Source organism: Sardina pilchardus, chromosome 10, assembly GCF_963854185.1.
Source record: "Sardina pilchardus chromosome 10, fSarPil1.1, whole genome shotgun sequence".
NCBI lineage: Eukaryota > Metazoa > Chordata > Actinopteri > Clupeiformes > Clupeidae > Sardina > Sardina pilchardus.
This window is the reverse complement of record NC_085003.1, coordinates 19,471,661-19,491,890: the sequence shown is the minus strand read 5'-3', so window position 1 is coordinate 19,491,890 and position 20,230 is coordinate 19,471,661. Positions and strand designations below refer to the sequence as shown.

The following is a 20,230-nucleotide window of genomic DNA, read 5'->3' as shown; positions in this document are numbered from 1 at the left end:
GAACAATCTGAATGGCTATTCAGGACACAGCAATGACTTCAAAAGTACGCACAAGTAAGTCACTGTATGTCATTTTGAATCATTATTGTTAGCTAGAAGTCAGTACAAGTCAGTCAGATATGACAATGATTGGCCTCCGTCAATGCCCTCCCCCTCTCTCGCGCGTAAGCCTCCCACACAACTGCTCTTAGCCACTGTTTGTCCTGCTCATTTTGAGTGGACTGTGGGAACAGATTAGTGATTCATGGTTTCTCTTTCCCTCTGCAGAAACTCCAGATCAAAGACATTCCATGCATAACAAAATAGCATGTACAGTCTCAGTTTCACACATACACACCCACACACCCACACACGTACACACATACACACACAAATACCCTAAAAGACAGAAAGCCAGACACACACACACACACACACACACACAATGAACAAATGAATGAGCCCATTACATTTTATTATTTCCATTTTATTTTACCTTAAAATGATGTTTTAAACATACTGTATTGCGCACAAATTTGGAGTAATGTGCATTTCAGACCAAACCAAAGTCCTAAAATCACAAAGCAATCTTTACAGTTGGCCTGTCCGCCTCCCCATTAGCTTATCACTACCGTCCTCCATGACACAAGCAGTCTGTATACAGTCTCCAACCTGATGTCACTGTGTAAGACCTGCCTGACACTCAAGCAAATCAAAGCCTGACAACCAATCATCTCTACTTCAGAGACATCAGAGAACATGTGTCCTCTGTTACCAAGAAACGGAATGGGTTTCTTTTATCAGTGAAGTCATGTAGATGTCTCTGAGGTAAAATACCAAACAAACAAACAAATAAAAAAAAACAAAAGAAGGTAATTGCTGGTCGTGACAGAAAACAACTGACTCATCCTCCTGGGTCCTGGGTTTGCAAGCAGCACAAAAGAAAGAAAGATCATGAACTCTGCCCTCTGGGACTCCAATTGGACTGCATGTGGCCTGAATAGCAGCGCTGTAACAGGGAACTGTGGGAGGCATATCTCCACACTAACAGAAGCTGGGGGAAGCTACAGTGATCCTGTGCTCAAGGCTTCTCTTTATCACTTTAGTTTCCTGAATAGCCTTATATGGGATGAGACAAAAATGCCAATTCAAGTGGTCTAATCGACTTTTGGTTTCAGTTTGGGAGAGATGATGCAAATAGTCTTGGTCATATTGTGTTTTTGTTTATTGTGCAGTTGATACACTTGATTGAAAAATGCCAAATACCTGCCATTACAAACGGAGTACTCGAAGTACATCAAAATAAGGATGGTGGTGTAGAATTACCAGGAAAAACAAAAACTATGGCTTCATGAGAAGACCTGCCATTTTTTAAAATCTATAATATATATTTTCAATTTGTACAAAACAGAAAAAAAACTTTATAAATATATACATGGGCCATTATCGGCCTAATGGGGCATTACAGTCTCTTTCAATGAAACAGTTAGCAACTCGAAGAGTTCAATAATCAATGGCACCAATTACACTCTGCCTCAAACAACTCCCTGCAGGACCCATTCGGATACACGGTTTTCATTTAGCTCAATTTCAAAACATCTACATGGAAATAAACTGACAAAAGAAAAAGTCAGGAGGAGAGGAAAACCTGGACTAAATGAACAAAAATCCTGTAAATAGTCATGAGGTATAGTGGAAAAAACAGGAACTTTTTCTATTTTTCTTTCTTTTTTCCTTTTTTTTGGAATAGCGCGCATATCACATTAAGGAAAAAAAAACGCATATCACATAAAAACACACTACAAAACAACGATGTCAATAATATCATTTTCTATGAGAAAATTAAAACCTATTACATGGCAGTATATTGACACTGTAATAAAAACATATTCACAAAATAGCAGCAAACAGTTTTATAAGAGAAAAAAGCATTTTTCTTTTTTCTTTTTTTTTTCTTTTTTTAAAGTCATCAATATTTGCTGGGAATACCTCCATAGCAGCTCAGTATAAGGAGTGTTCGTTCCACCTTTCTTGCTTTTTAACTGTACAATCACTCAATGATTCGGCACTGGTTCTCTTACTTCATGCCATCAGTTCGATTCTCCCTCAGCAACTCATTTTTCAGTTATTTCCCACAAATTGTATCTTTCACTGCCCTCCGACGAATGGCAGCAGACATCTTTGAGTTTGTGCAAAATCATCTAATAACCTTATCAATTGTACAGTTGAAAAATGGGTAACACTTAAAGTCATTTTTCCTCTTCGAATTTGCCATGTACACTGATTCATCGTGGTCTTATGGTTTTAAAAGCAAGTGAGAGAAAAAGACTCTTTCCGAGGCCATACAACGGAGTACTTATTGCATTACGTCAACAACTCTATCTATGACTAGTTTGTTAGCAATTGTGCACTGAACAGGTTTAAATAATCATAGAGACTAACCATTCTGTCATAATCCACACTGGCCTTGAAAAGAGAATATGTTTTGCAATAAATAGTCATTAACGCTTAATATAACTATAAATTACATTATTCTAGTGTTTCAATATGCTTCAGATGCAATTCAAGCAACAGAGAATGCAATGGTCGTGAACGTGTGTCATGAAACGTGAAACAATGTACACTGTGAGGTCATCATCGTGTCTGACTATGACCCAGATAGCTTTTTTTTTGTTGTTTTGTTTTAAACATTAGGATATAAATGCTGAGTCTTACTCTCTAGAGCTGGACAGGCAGTTTAGAAAAACGTCTCACTCTGCTGTCATGCCTTTCCTGAAACCACAGAGGTTCGATTAGCTCTGCATTGCAAATTGCCAGTATTTTCCACCATTCCATGTACTGGTTTCCTATGCTGTACTCAAAATAGTCAGTAATGCATTATTGACTGAAAAGTGCTTTTAGGTGGAATGGTTTTAGAAAACATAAGACAGCATAGTAACATGGACGACTGGTTACCCTTGGAGAGGAGGCTTGCAATAATGACAATATTTTCAAATGGTCTTTCAAGATACTCTGCATGCTGTACACAATACACCAGCACTGCTCTGGCCATGTTTGATCAACCGAACCTCAATAGTGTGCCTATTGTCATCATACAAAGGTTTTTTCGCTGTATGGATCATATGACCAATTTACAGCCTTCAAATTTAAAAATTTATATGTAGTGATGACAATCAGGATGTCAACACCTAGGTAACGTACTCACTACATTAAAATCTGTCCAGTTGAGACCCTTCTTGTTTGGTTTAATGCAGATCAAGGCCTTGGCTTTGGCCTGGGTGTACCGCCTGCCTAAGCTATGAGGCCTCTGACTCTTCAAAAACATACCTGTCATTGAACAGATGTCCTCAGTAAACTTTTTTTTTAGTTATGTTAGCTTTTTGAAGTTGTCAAATAATTTCTGTGCAGCCTGATTCCAAAATAAGGTCTACAACGCACACAGGATTTCATATGGTGCGGATTTGTACGCCAGACAATATTCTATATCGGTAGTTCTCTCAAGATAATTGTGTAAAACAAAACAGTCAATTGATTTTGCCCAATTCATGTTTCCATGAACTGGATTGAGGGGGAAAAGAGCCAAAGTGACCGCATGTGAGCAAAGCATTGATCCCTTCTCTTGGCCCCCCCGGGCGCTTTTTCAAGGGGGGGGGGCTTGGGTATGTGTGGGAGGGTGGGGTGGGGTGGGGTGGGGGGGTCAAGCACTATGCCGCGAGCACTAGAGCGTCCGTGGGAGTACAGGGGTGCTGAGTGACCGCAAAGCATCATCATCCTCCTCCGTCTCTCCCTCTCTTCCTGAAAAAGCCTCTCGCCGAACCGTCGCACGGCCCCTCGTCCTCCCCGCTCAGATGTTGACGTCCCGCACGTCCGTCGGGGTGCAGGACAGGTCCACCTCCTCCTCCATGCTCTTGCTCTCCGTGGACCCGGCGTGCTGCTGCTGCGCCTGCCGCAGACTCGTCTCCAGCAGGGACTCGATCTGTTCCTGGCAGGCCCGCAGGCAGTCCTGTGGACAGAGAGAGAGAGAGAGAGAGAGAGAGAGAGAGAGAGAGAGAGAGAGAGAGAGAGAGAGAGAGAACATCAGCACAGGCGGAAACACTGCAGCACCATATGCCACCTGTTGATCAGCCACAGGAAGTGAGACCAGGTGCATCTGCAACTGAAAAGGCTTCGTGGAGACACGTGCCAAAAACCGAGCCAACGTTTTATTGTTTGCACTTCCATGTTCATTCACTTCATTCAGCACCATGATAACCAAATTATCTTTCATTGTGGTTATTTTCCACTCCCACGCAGACCAATAAAAATGTAAAAATGCCCTGTAAAATCATTCAAAATGCACCTCCAGTCCTGCCCTTCAACCCCAGCGGAAAGCTTTATGGGCACAGGGGAAGGGGCAGCTGGATTAGGGGGCGGACTCAAGAAAGGAACAGCAGAAACCCAATCTGCTGCCACCAGGCCCTGGCCCCCCAAGACAATGGGAGGGGAAAGCCATTCACTTGGCCGCGGCCTGGGCAGGCTTGAGCCACCGCGCAGGGGAAGGAGTGCCCTGCAGGGGAACTCACGCTAATGATTTGGGCTCTAATTACTGCCATCAAAGAGGCCCGGGGAAACCCGAGCCGCCTGGGTGTGAGAATGAGGCTTGAGAAGTCCTGCGCATCCAGCAGCTCGCCCAAGAGTAGTGGCGATGATGAAACTCGGGACATATGGGTCGCCCAAGAGTAGGGGCGATGATGAAACTCGGGACATATGGGTTGGTAACCCAGTAGGGCTGCTGCCCAAATGCCTCCCCATTCTCCCCCCGACCACCTTGCCACACTATTGCCTCCTTGGACCTTACAAGTGCCGCCATACTGTAGAGGACTTGTCAATCCCACAGATATATTTCTCTCAAGCTGTAAATGTTTATAGTTTTGTGGCTTTATAGGCTTCCCTTCCTCTAAGTGAAACTGCTGCGTGAGTCTGCTATGTCGGAGCACGGGCTCTCACCACCCCCCTGCATGGGCTTTGATGAACAGGAGGTCTTGTGTTAAATACAGGTATTCACGCTCGCTTCCTCTCTCCTCCCCTCGGCAGCCCCTTTCCCATGCCTCTGCCCCCACAAGAGCCCACTCCCCCCCCTGATCAATAACAATGGGCACAATGGACCTGGGGATGTTTAGCACATTGACGTAATGCTAGTGCTAGGACAGAGCGTCTGCACCCAAGCCAACGGCAACTCCTTCCTCCTCCTGCCCACACAATTTACAGGCCCCATCTCCCAGTCATATCTCCTTTGCATTGGGGGGGGGGGTGGGGGGGGGGGGCACATGTAGTAGCTAGAACTTACCGGATCACTCTTGATGATCTGTGACAGCAGCTCTGTGAGGTTCTGGGAGGTGAGTGACACGTCCAGGCTCTTCATGTGGAGGCCCTGCACGGCGGCTGCCACGCTCCCGGCAGCGATCATGGAGGGCGGGTTAGCGATGAACTTAACGTCTGCAGACACAAGAGAGGAGCGGGAGAGAAAAAAAGGTGAGACATTGCTACTGCCAGACAAAAGACACTATTCACATTCCTGAGATGAAGGATCCTCAAACAGCAGCCCTGTTAATGGGCCTGTAGCATTGTCCACTCTGAATAACCACTAGGCCACTGCCTGCCATAGGAGGGTAGGCAACACGCACACAACTTAGACAAAGACCAGGACCAGGCACGACTAATGTCTGTAGGCCATTCAAAGCTCCTCATCCTCTGCATTAGCCAGGTCGGAATGGAGTTGCCCATGTGCTAGTTGGTAAGTGCTAGTTGTCATATCAATTTCATTAAGGTAAGCAAAACCCAATGACATACAGCTTTTCACAATCCAAAACCAGAGAGAGAAAGAAAGAGAAACTGCAAATATGGATATCAGTTCCCGTCCCCCCCTGCTCGACCGGTCATAAATCACCATTTAAATCCCCCCAGTTGGACCTCTCTCTGGAAACATCATGTCTAACATCCGCTTTTCAAATGGTTCAGTAGATTATAAATCTTCTCCCGTGCCTTCCCACACACACAAACACAAAAGAAAAGAAACAATGGTGGAGTTGGGTGTCTAGCAACTTCCCAGAGTAGCAACTCACGATGCTAGGCTACTCATCTGAGCTAACGCCACGCACCAGTACAAGCACTAGCGAGTCCTTTTAGCATATTAACTACAGGAGTCCTAAAGCCTTCAAGTGGCACACCCGCTACATAGTGGCCAGAGTGTTTTGTTGTCAGCTTCCTCTTCTTCAACTTGCTGCGCCACTCTGAAAGGCGGCGAACCGAGAGCACACAGCAAGATGGATCCAACTTGACACTAGCATGAAAGCAGGAGGGTAGCCCCATTATTTTTGGGCTCATATTCTGGCTACTCAGTCCTAGACTTGCATCAAGAATTGGGGGGTGGGGGGTAAATGGCTGTAGCTCTTTTGAGAGCTGTAGGAATGCCAGCCACCCTGAAGGAAAGACAAAACTGAGCCTCCTCTCAAGGGAAGAGGAAGGGGGAGGGGGACCAGAGGGGTCATCTCCTGCACTCCTTGTTGAGTGAGGGAGCTTGAAAGTATTTTGCTAGGGCCAATCAAATTTGGGGAGAAGAAATTGTCCCTGACGCCAAATAAAAGAGCTGGTGAGAGCTAGCGGTGCATCTGGCCATATGCAAATGTACACAACAAGCCACACAAAAGAGGAATAACCACGAGATGGTGCTCAACGTTGCCGTTTCCCCCTCTTTAATGAACGTATCTAAATTCTGCTACATGGCCATGCTGAGCTTAATCAGACACACACCAGGAACTGCTGCCTTGCATTGGCCCTATATATGCACTTTGGGTTCTTTCCTACAGATCTGGGTAACTTCTTACCCATCCACATCCCCATAAGCCGCCTTGCATTGGCCCTATATATGCACTTTGGGTTCTTTCCTACAGATTTGGGTGACTTCTTACCCATCCACATCCCCATAAGCCACCTTGCAGTGGTCCTATATGCACTTTGGGTTCTTTCCTACAGATTTGGGTAACTTCTTACCCATCCACATCCCCATAAGCCGCCTTGCATTGGCCCTATATATGCACTTTGGGTTCTTTCCTACAGATTTGGGTAACTTTTTACCCATCCACATCCCCATAAGCCACCTCAAAGAGCCTTCACAGGCAAGACGCTCTCGCTCACACACACACACACAGCCACCAAGGGAGCCCAAGACTGAGCCCATTCAATCTCCTCAATTAAGCAGTAACTTCAAACAGCAAACCACAAGTTAGGTTTTCCCCCTGACCTACCACAGCACAAAGGGGGCTTCGTCCAACACAAATCCACTTTTGTCTGGGGGAAGGAGGCAGACTGGAGGCCTATGTCCGAGGAATTCTTTTTCATATCACCTTATGCAAACCCCCTCACCCCCCACCCCCACCCCCACCACTGCAGTCCAGCCCCCTCTCCACCGGCCACAGGAGTCTGGGCCTCCCCTATTGTCCCGGCCTTAGCTGTGGTCTAAAGAGATTTCCAGCGGATGGAGATTGGCCGGTGCCCTGGCACACAGAGAGGCTAAGTATCATCCTGAGGTCCTCACTGTGAGTCAACAAACAAAAGAGGGGGGGGGGAGGGAATCTGATCCCCTGACCACTGCAGTGGCCGTGCCGACCAGGGGTCTCTCTCACAATCCATCATGCCACACATGATCTCAACTTTCTGAAACTCTTCAAATGCCTTAAATAAGAGAGATGAAAACACTAGCGCTGTCCTGTGTAAGTGGGGTATAGGGATAAGGGCTATAGCACATAACACATTTGGAGAGTAGAGACAAAGGGAGGGGGGGGGGGGGGTCACAGATGAGGTGAAATATGAATCCAGCTATATGGCCTTTTATGTAATCCATACACACAGCATCCTGAGAATATCAACTGTTTAGCCTCAATGTTTAAGCACACAGAGCAGCATTAAGAGATTGAACCCTGCAACAGGCATGCATACCTGTAGCACAGAGGGCCACAAAGGTCTGAGCATGTTTGCGAAGGATTTTCTTGGTGTCCTGATGAATGGGAAGTTTGGAGAGGAAATGTTCAATGAAATCGTGTGGAGTGACTGATGCTAGATCCCATTTCAGCTTGTTCAGCACAAGTAGCTCCATTTGCTGAGAGAGGGAGAGGGTGAGAGAGAAAGAGAGTGAGAGACTAGCCTTGACAAGCTATGACAAAAGCTCAGTGAAGCAGCCTAGGCTATACCAACCACTAGAGGGCGATGGAGCACTACTGCGCAACACTAATCCTTAATGGAGTGCCTCTAGCGTTCTTGCATTGCCACTAGTATTACGAAAATAATCCAAAAATTATATAGTTTAGATCAGGTCCAAACTGCTCTTATGCTGTTTCTTCTTTCTACGTGTATTTAAAGTCACGTTGTGACAAAAGACGGTTTGACATGTAGAGTTGGGCAATAAACAATTTAACAACATATTCATAAAGAAGTTGCAGGCGAATATATACAGTAGGCTAATGTTAAAAACTGATAATAAGAGCTGCAAATATTAGTAGTTCTACATCTACATCTAATTCTAATGCTTCATGCATTGTAGCAAAATGGCAAATGAAAAGTTAAGTAATCGTACCAGTAACTCGCCAGGTCGGATTGAATTGTCGGTGTATATACACAACTTCTCAGCTGTTAAAGGAATTGTTTCCTTCATTTTTGATGCCAAAAACATGCAAGTGGCTCCCAGTAACTGTAATCTTGTTTTCTTTGTCGGCTCAACAGACAAAAATCTGTCCAAGTAATTCATAGCCAAGGGAAAAACCTCCTCTTCGCATTTCTGTTCTTCACAGACCTGTGAAAACCGGAAAGACACAAATTAGACGAAAGCAAAGTAATGTAGTTTCCATAAACTCACTTAAAAGAAAATGTTATTGCTAAAACATAAAGGATTTCATCTATATATCCGTGCTGAATATTTTGCGGAAATGTCAAAAGTAATTGCAGACGTCTCTTTCAGACACACAAAGGTGGCGTCAACCGCATGGCTTGGAGAGAAATTTGTAGTTCGTCATATTTTCAAAAAATATTTTAAAATATTTTAAAATTGTTTTACAACATAATATTTAGATGAAAATGTTGTTCAGAGTATATTCTATCAGATCCGCTCATTAAGACCAAGTTTTCGGCATTGAAACGTCTAAAAAATAATTAAAATTATGTCAGAGTGTTCCTGAAAAAGCAACATGTGACATAGACCTCTTAGTGGCACCCAACTTCGAAAAATAATTAAATTTATATCCCATTGCACGATTACAACATAACAAACATGTAAATGATCGGCAAAACGTACAATTTCATATAACAAGTGAGACATTACTTAAACAACGTGAGATTTTATTTTAATAACAGCTTAAGCTCACAATGTCTCAAACTCTCGAGCTCACGAGACTTTCTTTTTCAAGCTAAGGGGTATCATAACCTACAAGTTATATTAAATAGCAATCCATACTTAATCAACATTCTGCCAAGATACTTTTGATGCTATATGTAATGGAAATGTTAGCAGTAATAGAGCTATTTCAGTTTTTTAAACGCCGATTACTTTGCCACTGGGAAACAAAGATGGCGCATACTGGCACTAGTTGCACTGCATACGTGTACATTGCTGTTTATTTATAATAATATTTAGCTAATTTTGTATCTGTCTTCTATCCTAATGTAATCTATACGTTGAAACCATATCCTTCAGCTGTTATCTTGAAACGAAATGGCAAGACTTAAATCTTCTAGGAAATACATTGATACACAAGCCTATAGGCGATATCGAACGCAACTAAAGGTCGATTTAGTTATATTAGGCCAAATGGTAACACACACGCACCAGCACACAACCAAAGCGATGACAATTAGTAAGTAACACATTATAACATGCAAATAATGTGATAAATCTAAGTCCAAAGGGCATAGCTATAAGTTTACATAAGGTGAATGTCGAAGAGCAACACATCTGCCATGGAAAATATTCTACAACAATGAACGAACCTCAAGCATCCATGTGGCAACAATTCTCCTCATGTAAGGCACAATTTCTTTTTGAACACATTTTAAGTAGTTCGTGGCAGGAAGGTAATTGTCTTCAGCTTTGAGCATTGCTTGTAGAACTCTGTCATTGAGCAAATTCGTATCTTGGTACGCTCTCCTGATAGTCTCCACTTCGCAGCAAAGAAGCTGGTGTTCCATTCCTAAGACAATCGCTGAAGTTTGGGGGCTGATAGAGACCGACTGTGCGCTCCTCGTAGAAGTTCCGTGGATGCTGCCTGCAGCTAACTGGCGTCGAAGCCCTCTAGAGGTAACCAGACTCTGCCCTTCGATAAAAACTCCCCTTCAGTGCTTGAGCAATGACGTTCCCGTTGTTAAGAGATCAAAGCCGCAGTGAGCATGAGGGAAAGAGTGGCCATGAGGAGCGCAAATTTAAAGAGCTAGGCATTCAACATAGCACATAGTCCTCCCCATCCAGGACAAACCATTTCGTATTTGGAAGTGGGAGGTCTTTCCTTTAGAGGCGGCTGGTCTGGACGCTGCCAGGACGGGGGCGTCAAGTTGAAGAGGGCAAGGATGCTCCAGTTGGGGGTAGCATTAACTAGACGTTGTGTGTTTTACCCAACATACAGATGCCTTTAAAATACGCTGTTATTTGTTAGCCTAATGTATATTAAAATGAAAATGTGTAACATGTTTAATATTAAACCAATATACTTCTCTCTGACACAGCAGAATATTTAGAATGAATATAAATGTTTAAAATGATACATTTAAAACGTTTAATATGCATGCCAGATCATAGTTTTAAAGAGGATTCACAATTTCCTGCCACAATATCCTAATTCCTGTAGGCCTATGTAATAGTAGGCCTAACTGTTGCAAAATTACACACTTAACCATTTCAACCATTTCATAGTAGCCTATACAAGTCTTGCTAGTCATCAGGTGTAGATGGACCTCATCAAAACCATCAGATATAAAAGAGGAAGCAATATAATTTCACACATAAAAACCTTGGGGCTATGTCAAGAGAACATCCTGAATGTATGTGCATGTTATGATATAACACCATCTGCTATAGCCTATTGAGTATTATCGGTATTTGCAGTTGTCAACTTTGTGTTTACTGAATACTTCATTATCACCTACATTGTTTGCAACAGCTATGCAGAGCAAAGTAGAGGAAGAGAATGGAACCACACTGTATGCATTAGATGTATGTGATCAGGAAATAGTTGCACTGTATGCATTAGATGTATGTGATCAGGAAATAGTTGCACTGTATGCATTATATGTATGTGATCAGGAAATAGTTGCACTGTATGCATTATATGTATGTGATCAGGAAATAGTTAGGTTCTTTTTGCAATTTCTCCATGCTGTGTCACCTCATTGTAAATAAATAAAAACATTTCTTACTCACTTATTGCTTCCACTAGCTTACAGTATATTTAAAGAAATAGGTTTGGTTAGATGGTCAAACCTGACTCAAAAGAAACCATGGAATCATCCCCACAAAAAGTATTTTAAATACTTGTTAAAAGCACATACAGGAACTTCAGTGTGCAGGCCATTAAAGAGACACTTCCTTGTTTACTTCCTGCTTGCCCGCCACCCCCCACCTTCTCCCAAAAAAACATTCAGTGCAGATACAAATTATGTAATGAAGCCTACAGTTGTATTCCTGTCATTCAATGAGTTACTCAGACAGTGTAATGAGCAAGGTATGGATGGCCACCCATATTCACAAGGGAGGACCTATTTCCAGAGTAGACTCTTAACTAATGCACAATAGGCAACATTTGCATTGCTCTAAAAGGTTCTTACTTGCCACTTTGACTAATAACACAAGTTGATTGTCTATGTCTTACTTTGCTTGGGGATCACAGCATTTGACCTGTTGAACAGAGCAACTTCCTGGTTCACTGCCATTAAATGAACAACAGCAGAAGTATGCATCCGTGTGCCAAAGTTTGCCCAACCCATGTGTGGGTTCATGTCAAATTCTTTTCGAAGCAGGGTGGGAGAGATGGCTGAGAAAACCTTCCCACAGCTCAGTCCAATGCACATCTATAGGTGAGCTATGTGACAGAATAATTCACCCCTCACCCCCAAATAAAAACATTCACACATCTTTTTTGATTAGACTGTATACTGGGAAGAAAGCACATGTATAATCATTCTAGGAGAACTAAATTGTTCCTCTGCAAAGCACTGTTGTTGTTGTTTTTAGCATCTAGTTTTATGCTAGGCTACTAGTGGAGTTGTGCTAACAGGTGTTTGAGGAGGAGTTGCAGTAGGCTCTGTAGGCATTCTGAGCCAATCAAAAGTTTTCACAAGCAAAGTGTTCTAGAACTGTGGTCAACACTGCATTGTCTCCTGTGGGCAGATCTTGACCCATGTCATCACAGAAACCAAATTCCATCACCAAGAAAAGACTGAGCCTTGACAACCCTATAAATCAACCATATAATGGAAAACCAATTACATCGGGAGGGGTAGAGTACCGTTTAACAGGAATCAAAGATTAATGTCCATTACTTGCAGGCTCTTGACCACAACATTGTGACCCCGTAGCTGTAAATCAAAGATCCTTGAAGTGAATCCAAGCCAAAGAATCTAACTCAAAGAATAGATATAAATTGTTCACATAATCCATGTCAGTAGGTTCAAATGATTGTGGCATTGACAATAAAAAGTGGAAATGTAGCTCAGCAAAGTACAAATGGAGTAATGTTTTTAATCAGCAATAAATTGTGTTCATACAGGGACTGTATGAATGTTTTGTTTTGTTAGGATTGTTTCATTTAACATACAAAGACGCAAAGTCCTGAGATATATTCTATGTTATTTTGCCCATGACTTGACCTGCTTTCATCTTGGTCACACGATTACAGATACTCTGATGTTACTGTAGCATTTCACTACTTTGTTCTCTGAATCCTCTACGATATAAACACTGTTGATGAAAAGTAGTTCAGGTCTGTGCGTCCACTTTATAGTGTCCTGCTATACTCGTGTTAGATGCTGTTCTGTTTAGCTTCTCTAACATGAAGGTGATATGGCCGCAGCTTGATCTCCACACCTCCAAAGTAGGTCTTTCTGGTTCTCGCACCCTCTGTCACCTCACGTGATTCATTTCCCCTTCGTTTTTTTTCTTTCTTTCAGACAATCTTCTATGCAGTAATGATGATGATTAATTTGCTGCCAGCCTGTGGAAAAATGGGTCCCCGTGGGCTGCCCTGTCTTTTGGTGTTTCTTCTGAAAAAGAATGTGAACAAAGGTAAAAGGCAAGATAATCATACAAACTATACAAAGTATATATTAATTAACTTGGATGGACTACAACATTTGGAAAAAGGCTTCAATAGCATTTCTCCTGGTTGTGAAAATATTGGGACACAACATACATTTTTGTTTTGTTTCACATTTTGGTTACCAGTCCTTCCTCCCATCCTCAAAGCGCTGTTTTCATTCACATTCCTTGTCTCCAATAATTGACCTGAATCCCATATTATTCTAGAGTATTACAGTCTGACAGACGGGTGCCCCAAGAACACAAACACCCACAACAGCCCGCAGCTCAATCTACAGAGGAAATTCCCACTGGCAGGGAGAGTGGCTGCAACTCTACAGAGAGAGAGAGATTCTTCCCCCAGTGGGAAAACCAAGCCCTTTCAAGTGGTAGAAGCCCAGATTTAGGCCTATATACACAAGGTAATCTCTCAGGTTTGGCTGGGCGGTGGTTGGACTTCAGGACTAGGCTCAGAGAGGTTGCATGAGGCTTGGTCTGCAGGATCATTCACGCATCAGGTTCTCAGAGGCACACCACCGACAGACACAAAGTCGCCTGTGTAATCTCACCCCCTGGGCGATCCGAAACATACATTTTTATGGGGTTATAATTAGTACCTTGTTTTGACTTGTGAAATCGACAATGCTGTAGAGGCACATGAAAGGAAGGAGGGACAAGACAAGACTTACAGGAGAACACCTCCGCAATGAAACATAGTTGCAACATTTAGCTCTTGTTGTTTTAGCAGTTTACAATCCGCACCTCAGCACAGAACAAATTCAATCTGTAATCTGTTCTGATGTCAATCTATAGCTCATATTATGAAATGGCTTACAATGCCCATGTCAACATGTATGCAGCCGTGGTGTACTGGTTAGCGCACCGGGCTTGTAACCGGAGGGTTGCCGGTTCGATCCCCGACCAGTCCACCACGGCTGAAGTGCCCTTGAGCAAGGCACCTAACCCCTCACTGCTCCCCGAGCGCCGCTGGTTGGGCAGGCTGCTCACTGCTCTGGGTTGTGTGATTCACCTCACTGTGTGTTCACTGTGTGCTGTGTGTTCACTAATTCGGTTAAATTGGGTTAAATACAGAGAACTGAATTTCCCTCACAGGATCAAAAAAGTATATATTCTATTCTATTCTATGCCTTCTATACCATGAGAATCCGATCCGTGCCTGTACATCAGCAGCATCATTTAATGCTTTAAATATCTGATCACATGCATTCCAACTGTGTGTGCCATCATGGGACGTGTAGTCCTGAGAAATTGGGCTTGTCAGGGGTCCACATCAGCGGGGTCAAATCAAATGTCTCCAGTTTAAAGCGCAGCTCCAAAACTCCTGAGTCACCTTCATTCTCACGCCGCAGAGGAGGGCTCTCGCAACAAAAGAGGAATTCAGGGGAGAGGCGAAGCATGCTAAGCTTCTGCTGTATCGTCTTCCTCAAAAGTTCCCCTCCACCAGTGATATCTGATCCAGCCACAACTGAAGACTTCCTGTGACCACTGTGAGTGGATGTCTTTTTTCCCCCCAATATAGCATACTTAGGGTGATGAAGATAAGGAAGAGAAGTTAAAAAGTGTATGCTCATTATCTTCTGCGACATTTATCTAAGATATACCAGTGACTATGTCATATCTTTGTTCAACAAAAAAACATCGCAAGCTAACTTGTGGTGGCCATGTTTGAAAAAGAATGATGATGTAAGAAGCTAACGTAATGATATTTCAAAATAATTTGTCTTGGGTATAGTCTGCATTTTTTCACAACATCTCTTGAGATGCCTCTTATAGTCTCTCCATGAGCTTTGATGTCATGAATGCCCCCCATATCAGGGGTATCAGGTCTATGCATAAAAAAGGATAAGGGCTTCCCAAAAAGAGACACACAGTCTACCGCCCCCCCCCCCCCTTAAAGCTCCTCCAATAAAAAGAAGAGGGATGTGGGAGAACCCCCCCCCCCTCAAGAGAAAACCTTCTCAACTTGGGGTGGTTCCACAATGGTCCATGAAAAGATGGATTGATCAATTGTCCTGTTTAGTGATCCGCACATGGGAGAGGAGGGAGGGGGGGTCCTGTGTGGGGGGGTCCTGTGTGTGCGAGGGAGGCCAGCGCTGGACCCGACCTGACACTGGGGGAGGAAGACAATGAGAGGCCAAGGGTGCTAACGAGAGGAAAACCTGCAGACAATAGAGGCCTTCGCGCGAGCGCAGGCGCTGCCACACCAGGCATGGAGCCGCAACATTAAGTGCTTCAGACACATGAAGGCCAAGTGGAGCGTAAGGAACGCAAAGTTTCCTCCGCCAAGCTTCCAGTGTGGCCGCCGGACCTGCACAGAAACGTACCTCCAGGCCCCCACAACAAGGGTCAAAGTGCCAGTAAACACTCCCTGGCTCCTAAATAAAGATGATTTGATTAGTGAAAAAAGGTAGTATACTCGCCAAAGAAAAAGATGTGTGCATGTTTTTTTTGTTTTTTTTTTTTAGGGGGAGGGGGGCGTAGCATTTTTAAACATCATGATGAATACGGCCTGTGTTTGCTTTCATTGATCATTTGGAGTCTCTCTACTAGGAACCACGGCTCTCTGTCCATTTTAGAATATTGTTTATGTTTTAGCCCCATACCACAAACACAGGAAGATCATAAATTAGAACATTTGAAACTAATTAGTACCAAAATTATCCAGTCATCAATCATCAGAATAGCATACGCTGTGTAACAAGAGTTGATATTGGTCAATGTATGAATTTTCAATTAATGGATTTAGCTATATTCTAGACAGGAAATGCTATAGCTATTGTGTTACTGCTTTGCATTGCTGATGGTCTGCACTTTGACTTGCAGGCAATTCAGAGCTGCTCTCTATATCTTTTTGATGACTGCGGCAAAATGCTCCTCATTTGCCTGTGAATAGCCCTTGAACTTTCTTTTTATCACTCATGTCATGTTCAGTTGTAGATGGCTGTATTTCCTGATGAGAGACTTTGCATTCTGTGCTATCACTTACTCAACCTACAAACACAAACAATTACCTTTATTTTGTCTATGAAGCCTGTTATGTCACATGAGATCAGTCTCCAAACAATCTTCTGCGAAAGCAATTGACCCAAACTGACATGGGGCAGATCTTCATTGAAAGTAACATACGCTGTAGAATTTCTCATACACATAAGACACACATTTTAATGGGGATATATTACACAAAATTGTAAGATACATGTATTGGAATCCATCATGATGTTTGTAACTTTGTAAAAACAAAGACAATTTGAAAAAACTATGTGTTGTAAACTATGAACACTGCTCATTGTAAACCATAAATTCTTCACGGGATTCAACAAATTGGTCTTTGATTTGCTTAGTCAAAAATTATTTCATAATATTTAAATGTATTCCAGTTCCCAGAAGGTTACAATCACTGAGGGGTTTTTTTTCCTGGAAAAAAAAATGCTAACAACTGCGTGTCCGATCACTTCGAATTCACATTCATTGTAAGCTGCTTGAGGAAAGTTTGTTCTGGTTTCAACAAAAGGGCACATTCCTTAGCCTGAACTAGCATTATTAATATTTATAAGGATTTAATCAAAGACATCCCCCACCCCCAACCTCCAGGCCAGGATATCTCATGTGAAAGAGAGTAGGAGAACGTAAGACTGGCTAATGTGGTGCGGCTCTCATCCTCCGATGCCCTGCAACAGGTATGTTTGTTGTAATGCTAAGCTGCCGGATGCAGATGTAGAGCACTGGGCTTGGGCTACTTTAGAGGAAGGACGGCACATATCTGGGCCTAGCTGCCATTCACATTAATGAGATTTAGCTTACAGCAAATGTTCTGCCATCCTGTCAACTTTCACACATTATGCTAAGTTTGTTTTTTGGAAGTGAGTGGCCATCACCGGGTGGGGGATGGCGGGGGGGGGGGGGGACGGACGGACAATGACACTACATTCCACCATTTACATTTGTGCTTGAGGAGAGACCCATCCAAGGTTATCTCACCTCAATGCATTAGAGGCAAAAAGGTGTGGCGGTATTTACTGAAGCTGTAGGTATAAATCCCTGACCTTTTACACTAAATGCTATGACAAGTCACCACATGGGACTGTTTCCCTCCAGGCTTTGCCCTTTAAGCGTATTCTTACAGACACTTGAGGGAGTGTTTTGCCTCCACACAAAGAACTAAAGTAACAAACGTTTTAGGTCACTCCCACCTGTTCAATTAAAAAAAAAGTATACTGAAAATACTGTCATGTAGGTATGTGCATGTTGTCACACTCTACACTAACAGTTAGTACTGTAAATTATTGTTCTTTAATACAGTGGACTGAGAGATTAATGGTGGCACCTAAAACTTGCTAAACATGATTTGGTGGAGACATCAAAGATACAAAATGATATACACAACAGCTTATCCATTTAGTCTGCCGACATGGCTCATTTCAGCTGAAAGAATTGAACTGGGGAACTTCAGGATGGTGATGACTCAAAGCCACATAATTATCTATTTGGCATTGTGGCTGTTGCATTACACCCTTGTGTGACATATCTCTCGCTCACATTTAGTCAAGCCCCTTCGGTTGCTCGTATCATGGGCGTGCAGGCATTGGGATGGAAGAGGTCTGAGCATGCTTTCACCAAGATATGTGTATAAGAGAGAGTGGGAGAGGCAGAGGGAGGGGGAGAGAGAGGGAGAGAGAAAGGGAGAGAGAGAGAGAGAGAGTAAGTGGTGGGTGCCTGGCCTGTTTGCATATATGCTCTCATTAATTAATGGAGAGCAGCGAGGGAGAGAGAGGGAGAGAGAGAGCTCAGTCTGTGTGGCTTGCCTCTTCTCAGCAGTAGCCAGAGCCAGGAAAAAGTGACTGTGAGTCGCCACAAGCTCAGATACAAACAGACTCCACAGCCAACCCCTCACACTTCTGCCTTCCACCAGCTGAAAAAAACACCTCACTAAGCACAGTCTATGGTCTAGCTAGACATCTCATTTGGGCAGGGTTAGATGCTGTTTTTATTTGGTCTAGCTAGACATCTCATTTGGGCAGGGTTAGATGCTGTTTTTATTTGGTCTGGGTTGTTTTGCTCCACATTACCAGCAATTTGAATTTGAGAATTGAATTTGTGCTTTTAAGATCCTTTGCACCCTCAAGCACTTAGAAGGGAGAATGGTCAAACTGCGATCTGAACGCAAATTGCTCATGATTTTTTTTTTTTCGCTCCAAATTGCAATGACTGAAACAACCCCCACCATGACAACAAAATGGTTTCAGATTTCTTTTTTAACCACATGCATATACTCACACTCCCTCACACACACACACACGCGCACACACACACTTCATGGTCTCCCAAAATGCCATTTCCCACGGCTTATGAAAACATCCATCAGAGAACGCTGCTCCCTTCCTCCTTTCCCTCATGCTTTCAATTACCAAAAATTAGGAGCAGAACAGAAGCAGTGACTGTAATTGACCGTTCTTGATGTTAAAACTCCCCACACAGCCAAGGCCTGGATCTGTTTTCCTTTGACCTCCAAACACACACAGGCAAAATTGTTTGAAAAGCCCCTGTGCCACAACCCCCCCCCCCCCTCCCCCCTCCCTCCCCCCACCTAGCCCCTCCCCTCGGGCAGAATTGTAGCCACCAGCGCGGGGCTTCAGAGGTGAGGACTGGAGTGCGCTCCTCGGGCTCTGTGATTAGATGGACGGCTCCCATTCATGAGCAGCTGGCCCCCGAGTCCAGCCTGAGACCGAGCCAGGTCTGAGGCCCGGCATGCCACACACGGAGCCGCCTCCCTCCGCACACTCACTCTCTCACTCACTCACTCACTCACACACACACACAGAGAGAGGGAGAGAGAGAGAGAGACAAGCAGGCATGCATGCATGCACACGCCACAAACACCCGACACGATTCTCTCGCTCACACTCGCACACCCACACCCACACTCTCACATGCTCAGTGTAAGGGGCACACACACTCTCTTTTCTGCACCTAGTCGCGCAAGCACACACTCTCTGATACACACAAAGACATTCTTTCCCTCTTTCTCTCTCTCTCTCTCAAACACACACACGCACACACACATGCATACACTGAATATATGTGCGCACACACACACACACACACACACACACTCGGGTGCATACAATCACACATGCCCTCTCTTCTCTTTCTCTCTCTCTCTCTCTCTCACACACACATACACACATTGAGACGACAGCCATGGAAAATGTGGCAGCTTTGTTTGGGGGGAGGAGTGAGCAGTTCCATGGCTCAGGGAAGCATCATCAGGACCAAAAAATGGCATTCAACAAAAGAAGCATTGCTAAGTGGAACAGGCTCCGTGCTTTTTTCCACGAGACGGTGTTAACTCATCCGCCGTGTGTCCTCTGGCCAAACGTACACTACTTTTGGGCTCCAGCCGGTGTATGTGGCCCGTCCGCTTGGCACCGCTTCAACTGACCTTCCAGAATGCAATTACCCTCCTTGGTGTCAGATTTGGCTATCCTCTCTGCCCCTCGTTATCTCTATTCAATCATCCAATTAGAAATTAAGGAGAACCCTTTTACACCTCGCCAGTGCCGCGACTGCCTAACTGCTAAAACTCAATGTCATATGGTTTTGTGTTGTTTGATAACGCTTGATAACGCTTGTGTGTTCAAGGTACCCTACCTGTCCCTGAGAGTTCAATGAGTCACATTAAAATAAAGTGGTTCCCAGCTACTCATACATCAACAGCAGGAGAATTGGTTCCCAGGAAGCAGTGTGGAGAGGAAAGGCACTCCTTCAGTTAACCAGTCAGTTCGACCACAGTAATGAGCCATCTGGTCTCATTACGGGAGCAGCACTGCGTCATTGGAGTTTGATTGCTACAGAAAAGCTTGTTTCGAGGCACATTCCCTGTTTTAAGACTGCTGCCATACAAAAAGCCCAACACTCTCGCAG

General features: G+C 43.8%; 1 protein-coding gene across 1 annotated transcript; it reads right to left on the bottom strand.

Moving 5' to 3' along the window:
- Nucleotides 1-445: 445 nt before the first annotated feature.
- On the bottom strand, nt 446-10,459 carry ccnd1 (cyclin D1). The gene is made up of 5 exons (XM_062546871.1): nt 9,994-10,459; nt 8,588-8,803; nt 7,954-8,113; nt 5,306-5,454; nt 446-3,982 (listed from the first exon to the last, which is right to left on the bottom strand). The coding sequence occupies exons 1-5, from the start codon at nt 10,189-10,191 to the stop codon at nt 3,824-3,826; spliced, it is 882 nt and encodes a 293-aa protein (XP_062402855.1). The 5' UTR covers nt 10,192-10,459; the 3' UTR covers nt 446-3,823.
- Between the last annotated feature and the right edge of the window lie 9,771 nt (nt 10,460-20,230).

Excerpts from the sequence above, each read along its gene's own strand:
- ccnd1 (XM_062546871.1), bottom strand. The coding sequence starts at position 10,191 with ATGGAACACCAGCTTCTTTGCTGCGAAGTGGAGACTATCAGGAGAGCG. Across the intron at positions 8,114-8,587 it reads TCCGACCTGGCGAGTTACTG|CAAATGGAGCTACTTGTGCT; the intron begins GTACGATTACTT and ends TCCCTCTCTCAG. Across the intron at positions 3,983-5,305 it reads AGATCATCAAGAGTGATCCG|GACTGCCTGCGGGCCTGCCA; the intron begins GTAAGTTCTAGC and ends CTCTGTCCACAG.